Source organism: Microtus ochrogaster, unplaced genomic scaffold (genome assembly GCF_000317375.1).
Source record: "Microtus ochrogaster isolate Prairie Vole_2 unplaced genomic scaffold, MicOch1.0 UNK6, whole genome shotgun sequence".
Lineage (NCBI taxonomy): Eukaryota > Metazoa > Chordata > Mammalia > Rodentia > Cricetidae > Microtus > Microtus ochrogaster.
The window spans coordinates 11,086,169-11,095,455 of record NW_004949104.1 but is presented as its reverse complement, the minus strand read 5'-3'; the positions used below and the strand labels follow the sequence as shown (position 1 = coordinate 11,095,455).

General features: G+C 51.0%; 1 protein-coding gene across 1 annotated transcript in view; it reads right to left on the bottom strand.

The window, feature by feature from the left end:
* Nucleotides 1–2,947: 2,947 nt before the first annotated feature.
* The window catches only part of LOC102000844 (SEC14-like protein 4), a 13,038-nt gene continuing 6,698 nt past the window's right edge, over nucleotides 2,948–9,287 (bottom strand). The window contains exons 3-12 of the mRNA XM_005366122.2: nucleotides 8,544–8,587; nucleotides 8,200–8,259; nucleotides 7,898–8,086; nucleotides 6,126–6,221; nucleotides 5,763–5,823; nucleotides 4,815–4,898; nucleotides 4,417–4,523; nucleotides 4,199–4,338; nucleotides 3,951–4,120; nucleotides 2,948–3,141 (exon numbers count right to left, since the gene is read on the bottom strand). Coding sequence (XP_005366179.1) covers nucleotides 2,984–3,141; nucleotides 3,951–4,120; nucleotides 4,199–4,338; nucleotides 4,417–4,523; nucleotides 4,815–4,898; nucleotides 5,763–5,823; nucleotides 6,126–6,221; nucleotides 7,898–8,086; nucleotides 8,200–8,259; nucleotides 8,544–8,587 — 1,109 coding nt within the window. The 3' untranslated portion in view covers nucleotides 2,948–2,983. The remainder of the gene's footprint in view (nucleotides 3,142–3,950; nucleotides 4,121–4,198; nucleotides 4,339–4,416; nucleotides 4,524–4,814; nucleotides 4,899–5,762; nucleotides 5,824–6,125; nucleotides 6,222–7,897; nucleotides 8,087–8,199; nucleotides 8,260–8,543; nucleotides 8,588–9,287) is intronic.

Below are 9,287 nucleotides of genomic sequence, written 5' to 3'. Positions count from 1 at the left end.
GCCTGACTCTCCTCTGGCCCCAAACACCTTATGGCCACCATATCCCATTCTTCACCCTGGAGGCCTGTCCTTATCTAACCATCCCTCCCCAAGTTCTTCCAAAACTCATTCTTTTCTGGGCATGCCCCACAAATTTGGTTCCTGCCACCATAAGACACCATGCACACCTGACTTCTGATCATCGAGGTCACTCTGCCTCTCTCAGTGTGGGCGAGCTTCCTGTTGGTGGAGTTAGATCAGCTGAGCAGCCTCACTGTCCCCAGGGCCTGCGAGGCCTGGTGCTGGGCAGATGCTCAACAACTGCTAAAGATACAATGAGTGGAGACGTAAAGGAACACACACACTATTCCCGTAATCATCAGTCTTGTGGTTGGGGATGCAGCTCACAAGCAGGACGCTTGTCTAGCTTGTGCAAGGATGTGACTTCTAGCTCTAGAACTACAAAAAGAAAAAAATAAAAACTCACACTCTATAAGGGGTGTCCCACCTGACTCTACAGGCTGCATGAGGCCCAGGGTCTCTATGAACCTGGCCAATCACAGAACCCATAAAATTGCATGAAGTGTTATGTGGGTGTTTTCTGTGGGTTTATAGATTGTTTTGTAACTCAGTTGGCATGGTTCATGGTTCTCAGTTATGAACTTTGTCGATGACAGCATTGTGTTGCAATGTCAGAGAGTTGGACGTGCCTGAAAGAGTGAGGGTTTGCTGAGGACACATGACTTCCTGAGCTCTCAATGCCTTGTCCACTTGCCAGGCAGGTTCTGCATCATCTCCTCAGGTGACCTCTGTGATCATTGCTTAACCATGAGGCATGTTGTACCAGCTTTGGGATCAAGAGCTGCTGGTATCCACAGCTCGCTCCTTGGTGCCTGGTGCCTACCCCTCTGTCCCCAGCATCAATGTATGCCTGTTCTCTGTGATGGAAGCATCAGCTGTTCTTGGGCCTGGGGCAGATCTGTCTCTGTTACCGGCAAGGAAATACTAGTGAGGCTTTACTAAAGGGGAAAATTGGCTTTGGGTGGTTAGAAGGGCAAGGGTCAGGGTTAAAGTCCAGGAGCCTTTTATTTTAAGGCCACATTGAATCGTTTTGAGTACTCATGACATGAAGTAAGATGAATGAACTCAAGACAGTCCTAACCACAGCGACAACTCTTTTGGTCTGCCAGCAAGAAGATGGAGGGAGACAAGAGGGGCTCAGAGTGCAGGAGCAGCCCTGGACTTGGAAATGCCTTCTGACTCTTGCCTGACAGTCCCAGGCTCTTGGGATCCAGCAAAACCATACAATTTTTTCCCTCTTGCCAATCTGCTTAGGCTGATTTTAGGCAGGAATTGCCAAGAGGCAGTGCCATGAGCAATTCCTGCCTAAGACTTTAAACCTTAGCTGTAAGTGGTCCAGATACAGTGGCTAGGGGCTGCCCTGAAGAGCCTCCTCCCTCATCTTCAAGGCTTATCACTTTTTTCCATTAAAATGTCTTCGATAATGAAGACATCTAGCACGCAGAGAAAATCAAATGATGGCATCTGGAACCTGGAAAGGGGCCGGGGTACTGCTTCTTGCTTGCAAGGTGCCTAGACAGTGGTGTCTGCCAAGTCTTTGAAGATGACAGCACTTTGAAACAAGGGTCCCCTTTCCAGGAACATCTTACTATTCCACTTCTAGGGACATTTTGCCCAGCAGCACAGGAGGACAAAGAAGGCAACATCAGTGATCCTGAGCCAGTGTCTGGGTTACCCTGCGTGGGACACAGGTCTTCTGTCCCAGCCATAAGTCCAGGAGAGAGCAGTGCAGCAAAGCCCAGGCTCCTAGGCTCCAGGTAATGGCTTCTCTGAGCCAATCCACAGAGGTGCATTGGTTCGAGCTTGGTAGCATCTGCTCAGTTAGTTTCAGTCCATCCAACAGAGAAATGGTAGGCTGGCTGGGTACCTGTGGATGCCAGGAGGGCCAGCATTTGAGATATTAATGCAGACACTGTCACTGGCCAGCTCCTGGGTCACGCAGGAAAGGGATGTTGGCAGCTACCTTCCAACTCTCTCCTTAGAGACATGCAGATGTATGGAAAGATGGAAGGCTCTCCAAGAAGCATGCTAGAAGCCAGGATGAACCTCCAGAATAATTCACCCTGCGCCCAGTACCAGTATCTTCCCGCAGCTTAGCTTTGGTTCTGAGCTCCACTCAGGCCAGAAAGAACTAAAGTTGGCCAGTTCTAGTGGTGCACATCTGCAAACCCAGGACTCAGGACACTGAAGAAGGCAGACTGCAATGCCAGCCTGGGCTACATGGGGAATTTGAAGAAGGCTTGGCAGGGGCAACTGCCTGAAGAAAAAGGAAACAGTCAAAGTTGAGTATTAGCAGGATCCTAGCATGTGTGTGTGGGCTGGGGGCGGGGGAGGTGCACGAGGGCATGTGTGCATGCGTGTGTCTCATCATTAGATTCAACAACCCACTCAGCCTCGTAAAGCCGAGTGTGGCTTTTCCCCTGATGATTCCCCTGCCACGCCCTGCCTCTCCACTTCTGCCGTTCCTTTCAAAGGCAGCCCGATTTAGAAAGGGCTTGCTGCTCTGCTGGAGCTGGGGCTTCGCTCCTCCTTCCCCGGCTCCCCAGCTGCTTCCAGTTGGCCCTTCCGGCCTTGCTGACCTCCAGCTGGAGAGAAACCATCCCTCAGCTGTGCTCCCTGTGGCGAACAGAATATGGCTCTCCTGTACTGGATCCCAGTTGGGATACCCGGCATGGCCGAATCCTGGGTGGGTGGGTGTCTTCAAGAGGACAAGAGCAAGGGCAGGGTCCTTTCCTAATGGACGTGCGCTGTCACCCTCGGCCCTGTTCTCGAGGTCCAGGGAATGAAAGTGCTGGACTGTGTCTAAGGGGTCCCATGGGTAGGCTCAGATGGAGATGGGGTTAGAGATCTCTGTAGCCACGTTCAGCACTGCTCTGTCTTGGGGGGGGGGCAGGGGGGCATGAAGGAGTTGGGTGGAGCAGGGTCAGAGGCGGCCAGTGTCCTCCTGGTCCCCAGGAGGGCTTGTTGCCCTGAGGCCCTGCAGCTTCTCCTCACAGGCCTTGTCTGGGAGCAGCACCTCTGCAGTGTAGCCGACTTTCTTGGCGTGCAGAAGACTGTAGGTGTTGTCAAAGCGCAGGACATCTGCAAGGACAGAGAGGGGACAGACAGCATAAGGCCAGCTCATCACACTCCTGGTGATGTTGGGAACGTGTTGACCAGGCCATGGGTAAGACGTGAGCATCAGCGACAGGCCTGCCCCAAGCTCACCACTCATGACCTCCTCCTGGGGGTGTGGTGACCTCAGTAGGAGTATGGCCACTTCTACCACCCCAGAATTACACCAGCACTTCACAGGCAGCCCCTGAAGAAGGGATGTCATCCCCATCACTTTGACTTCCTGGCTTGTGGCATAGGTGTTTTTGCTCTGAGTGTCCTTGCCATGATGTGCACACTCACGGGAGACTCAAAGCAATAAGTTCACTGAATCTTGGGCTAGAACCTCCAGAACTGTGTGGTAGAGTAAATAATCCCCTAAGTTTATTGCCTTGGGTATTTTGTTATAGTATGTGAAGCTAGCTAAGACACTAGACCATTTTGTTTTTGTGAAACTGATACCAGTTCTAGCCACCTCTTTGGGATATTTGGAGTTCCGACAACCGGGCAGGCCCCTTGCAGAGAGCCTTGGCAAAGTTCATGGCTACTTAGTTATCTCCTAGGCTGCTATTCTCCTGGGCCCTGAGTCTCAGGAGTTTGTGCAATGCACCTCTGGCCTTACACCCACCAGTCAGATCTAAGACCCTGAAGATGGCGCCCCTGGAGCCCTCCTGTACAGTTCTTGCTCTTTCCCTGAGAGCTGCATGTACAGGAACTCCAGAGAGGCTGGACCAGCCCCAGGTGGCTGTCTCTCTTCCTACCACAAAGGCAACTGCAGGAAAACTTGGCGTTCTTACAGACTCCAGCCTTGACGCAGGTGAGGCTCCCGTCCTCAGGCACCAGGTGGGCATTGTAGCGCTGGTTGGGCAGCACCTCTGCCATCTCCCCGGCCTTCTGCCTCTCCCCCATCCTGGTCTTCAGGAAGATCCCAAAGCCGATGTCGCCGCCCTCGGAGGAGAACTGCCACCTGCAGCAGAAAGAGCCTCTGAGGACCTCCAGTGTGGACTGCGAGGCCCTTCCAGGAATGCCCAGTCACAGTCCCTACCTGAGCACACAGCCTGGGAACAGGATCTCATTCTCCACCTGGTGGGAGGAGCCTCGGCCCACCACCACTGTGTGCTCATAGTGCGGCTTCTCCTGCCGGCACAGGTAGTAGTGCTTGGGCACGTCGCCTCCATAGTTGATCTGTGAGTTAGCGGTGGGTAAGCTGACAGGTGGCCACAGGCTGGTCTCCTCCCTCCCCATCCTCTGGGCACTCTGTACCTTAGTCAGGCACTTGGGGTTACCATCAGGATCAGTCATGGTTCCCCCAAATTCCACAGGCAGCTGGTCAGGGCTCATGAACTTGAGGAGCTCCTGTTTCCAGTTATCTGTATGAGGAAAAGGGGCACTGAGGAGCTCTGGAGACCAACAGAGGGACCAGCGAGAGGGCCACTTGCTTCCCTGAGAATCTATTCCTCAGAGCACTCATGAGCTTGCTTTCTGGCTCAGAGACCATGACCCAGAACTGGAGGCTGGTTCTGTGTGCTGATGAGGCAGACCAAGGCCAATGTTGTGGAAGGAGGATATCCCAGGAGAAGGGGGCCTCTGGCAATACCTTCTGCTTTCCAGACAGGCACAGAGCCAGCGCCAACTGGGGGGCCAAGAGCTAAGTCACTCACCTCCCAGAATCACTATCTTCTTTTGTGTCTCCTCACCCATGAACGACTTGACCAGGTTGAAGGCCACTGGGAAAAGCTTAGGAGCTGAAACACACAGAACGTCCCTGGGAAGCTGGACCAGAGACAACTGCAGTACATAAAGGCGCAGCCAATCCTATGCTGGGCAGGAGTTGAGCGGATCTGGGTTCTGCTATGCCCTGCTGTGTGAGCGCTAGCTCAGACTTGCACTTCTGAGTCTTAGAGTTATTAGCCGTAAAGTGACCATATGGTGTCTGGTTCTCAATAATCAGTGATGTCCCTTAACCAGCTGTAGGGTGTTGGGGACAAACTGGGCCCCTGGTCAGCAATGATGATTCCTTAAGGCCACTCATGGTTTTGCTAGGTGACCTCAGAGTCCTTTGGGGTAAAAATATCCTGTCCCACCCCAGGGGTACCTCCTGCTTACTCATTGAGCACTTCCTGTGGGCCAGGTTTTGTGTGCAATCTTCTCACTTAGCAGACTCTCATTTAATATCCTAACTATGAGGGGGGGCGTCATGGTGCTCTCACTCCACAACACGGAAAAGCCGAGTCTCAATGAGAGGAAACCGACTCGCTCCAAATGAGAGAGCTAACTGGACGTGAGCCCAGGACATCTGAGTCCAGGGAATATAGGACGGCCATCAAAGACGGGGACCATTCTTGCTCACAGAATGGCTCATGGTCCTGTCTACACTGACGTGAATAAGAAAATAGCAACAAATATTTAGACACCTAACATGGCTGAAACACACCGGGGAAGGATTTTGCATAGTACAAAAATATTGGTCTGCAAAGGAATGGAGTTAAGAACACAAAAACCTTATTCACAAAAGATGGTTTTTGAGAAGCTGTAACCCAAAGGCCTATTCACTGTCACTTCACCCCGGTCTCCCTTCCCAGGCAGGGTCATCTTGGTCATGGACTCACCTCGAATAATAACTAAATTTTTCACTGTCTCAGGATAATTTGCTTCCAAGATGGCGAAAAACTGTAAAGTCAAGTGACATCGGTCATGGCTGTAGCCAGCCCTTGAATGCCCAATCTTCTGTAGCTCTGATACTGCTGAAGCAAGAGGCCCAGCCCCGCCTTCTCCACGACACGTGCATCCTCCTCTGGGACGTCCTTGCTCCTCATCCTCCCTCTAGGGTGCCCCTAAGGCCAGCATCTCAAGGCCAGAGTGGTCCACAGGTCCCCTGGAGGGTGTCTCTACTTTTCTATGGATGGGAAGCTGGTGTGGACTGTGGGTCCCCCTTGGCCTGGTGCTGATACTGCTCTTGTATCCCGCCTTACCTGCTGGTAGACTTCCACCGCTGGCTTCCACAGGTGCCTCAGGCTCAACCCTTCCACATCGAACACCATCACCATCCTCTCAATCTTCCTGCCCAACTGCAGGAACAGAGCAGGCACACTGGTTAGATTGATAATTCATTCAGGGGATCCTGACCACCTCTCTCCATCTTCTTGATACCCACAACCTGGTAGGGAGGCCTGGCAAGCGTGTGTCAGGTCCCAAACAGATGGCATCCATCTAGGGTGTGAGGAAAGGTTAAAGCTGAGCTCTAGGCTCTTCGGTTATCATAGTTTGTTCGACACTATTGCCTAGCACATAATTAAAGCATGACTCAGGGCTGGCAAGACGGCTCAACAGGTAAAGGCACTTGTCACCAAGACCATTGACCTGAGTTCAATTCCTGGGACCCACTTGGTGGAAAGAGAGTTAATTCCCAGAAGCTGTCCTCAATCTCTGCATGTCACCATGGCATGCTCTGGGCTCATACTTCAGATGCACAAAACCAACAAGGCTGCCTTCTAACACTGGGTTCACTCTGAAGGCTAGAGGTCAGAGGGCAGCTCAGGGCAGGAGATGGACCTGTCCAGGTGAGTATGAAGGTCTTCTTGCAGTAGAAGCCTCACTCTTGAGTGCTCCATATACAATTTGTTTGGTTTTCAAGACAGTTTCTCTATGTATCCCTGGCTGTCCTGGAACTCTCTCTGTAGGCTAGGCTGACCTCACACTCACAAAGACCCACCTGCCTCTGCCTCCCAAGTGCTGGGATTAAAGGGATGCATTACTACATCCGACTTTCCAAATGTACTTTTTATATTTAAATATCTATCTACCATCTATCTTTCTATTATTTATCTGTAATCTATCTGTTATCTATCTATCTATCTATCTATCTATCTATCTATCTATCTATCTATCTATCTGTAATCTATCTATCTGTAATCTATCTATCTGTAATCTATCTATCTATCATCTATCATCTATCTATCTATCTATCTATCTATCTATCTATCTATCTATCTATCTATCTATCTATCTATCTATCTATCTTCTATCATCTATCATCTATCATGTGTGCCGGGTGTGTGTGTTCAGGTACATACCATGGTGCCTGTCTGGAAGTCAGAAGGAAACCCGGGGGAGTCAGTCTCTCCTCCCACCGTGTTAGTTCCAGTGCCTTTACCTCTGAGCCATCTCACTGGCCCTAGGATTTCATATATATTTTAATAACTCTGTAGTATCTCCTTGTGTCCCATGGGGGGATGCATAGAGTCATGGCTTGACTATCAGTTTTTATAGACAGAGAATCTACAGTGATGACTATCTTTTCTGTAAGTAAAGCTGGCTGGCTGTTCCAAGAAATCCTAGGAACAGTAGTAAGAGTTCTCACTACTCCTCCCATGGTTAGTGTCAGGGCCTGGCTTTTTATGTGGGTGATTGGAATCTGAACATGGTCTTTGTGCTTGCTCGGCAAGCACTTTATGAACTCAGCCAGAAGAGAAGGCATTGGTGACCTTACTTCAGTCACACACACACTTACACACACTCACACACATGCACACAAACACACACACATACTTGCACACACATATACATTCACACATACTCTCCCACACACATTCACTATGATACTCACGTAGGAATCAAAGTGGGAGAAAATCATACTGAGAGCTGGCGAGAGTTAGAGAGACAAGGTGCTGTCCTTCCCTGGGCTTAGTGTCTCCACTTGGAACACTAAGGCCACCAAACATGCTGCCTGAACCCCACAGCTCACCTTTTGACTCTGCAGCTCACACTCATGCTGAAGCAGCTCACAGACCCTGATACGCTTGCGGATCATGTCCTGCTTAGAGGCAGACATCAGGAGCCCCTTGGGGTCCATTGTCCCAATGATGTCAAACCACACAGGGCAGCCTTCGTAGTCATAGCCACACAGACCACCTGAGTCATAGAGCTGGATCACCTGGACAAATGGACAAAGTCCTCACTCAAACCAGCTCACGCTGTGCCATCGGGTGGCTAGATAGGGGAGAGGGAGGGCATCAACAGGCCTAAGGGGTACTGCGTAGGGCTCACCTCTGGTGGCTGCCACGTAAGGATGTGGTTCAGGTCCTGCTGATTCCGGAACTCCACATGCTGCAGAGATATGTAGAAGCTACAGAAGCTACGTGTCTCCAAAGCCTCTGCAGGTACTGGGGACATGAAGCCCAGCAGCCCTCCCACAGCTACAAGATTGTGCCAGAAGACCTTTAGGCTAAACAGAACTGGGGATGGAGGTGGGAGGAGGATGCAGGGAGGAGGGACTCAGGCCTTGTTCAGGAAAGGACCCAGGAGATGGAAAGCGGAACACGGGGCTCTCTCTACCAGCCAGAAGCCTGAGTGAGCACAAGGGGAGCCAGGGCATGGAAGCAGGGTCCTACCTTCCGGAGCATGTCCTCTGACTTCTTAAGGTCAAAGTTCCGAGCTGTGAAAACATGGGAAGGACAGGCCAGATCTAGAATGAGCTGGTCTTGGGGGTTTAGCAAGACAGCTCAGCTGGTAAAGGCGAGGTGCTTGCCACTGTTAGGTCCTAAATCTGGGACAAATGGCTAACTGCAGAGGTTAGAAGGAAAATGGTCCCCAAAGGGAGTGGCACTATTAGGAGGTGTAGCCTTGTTGGAATAGGTGTGGTCCTATAGGAGGAAGCCTGTCACTGGGGAGGGGGAGCTTTAATGTATATATACTCAAGCCATGCCCAATGAGACAGACAACTTCTTGTTGCCTACTTAAGATGTAGAAATCTCAGCTCCTTCTCCAGCATCATGTCTGCCTGCATGTCGCCATGCCCCACCATGATGATAATGGACTGAACCTCTGAAACTGTTAAGTCACCCAATTAAATGTTTTCCTTTATAAGGATCACCATGGTCATTCATACAAGGATTAAGATCCACCGTGGTCTATGCGTCTCTTCACAGCAATAGGCACCTAAGACACTGAGATGCTTATTTAACATATCAAAGTAGACCCAGCTGCCAGGTTCTCCCAGCATCCCTCAGTCCCTACCAGTTACAGGGGATGACTGGCATACCTCACCCTACCCTAAATCTCTCGAGCCAAGCCCAGGTGCTGTGCTGCCCTCCTTCCTTTCCCTTCCCTTTCCTCCCCTCCCCTCCCCTTCCCCT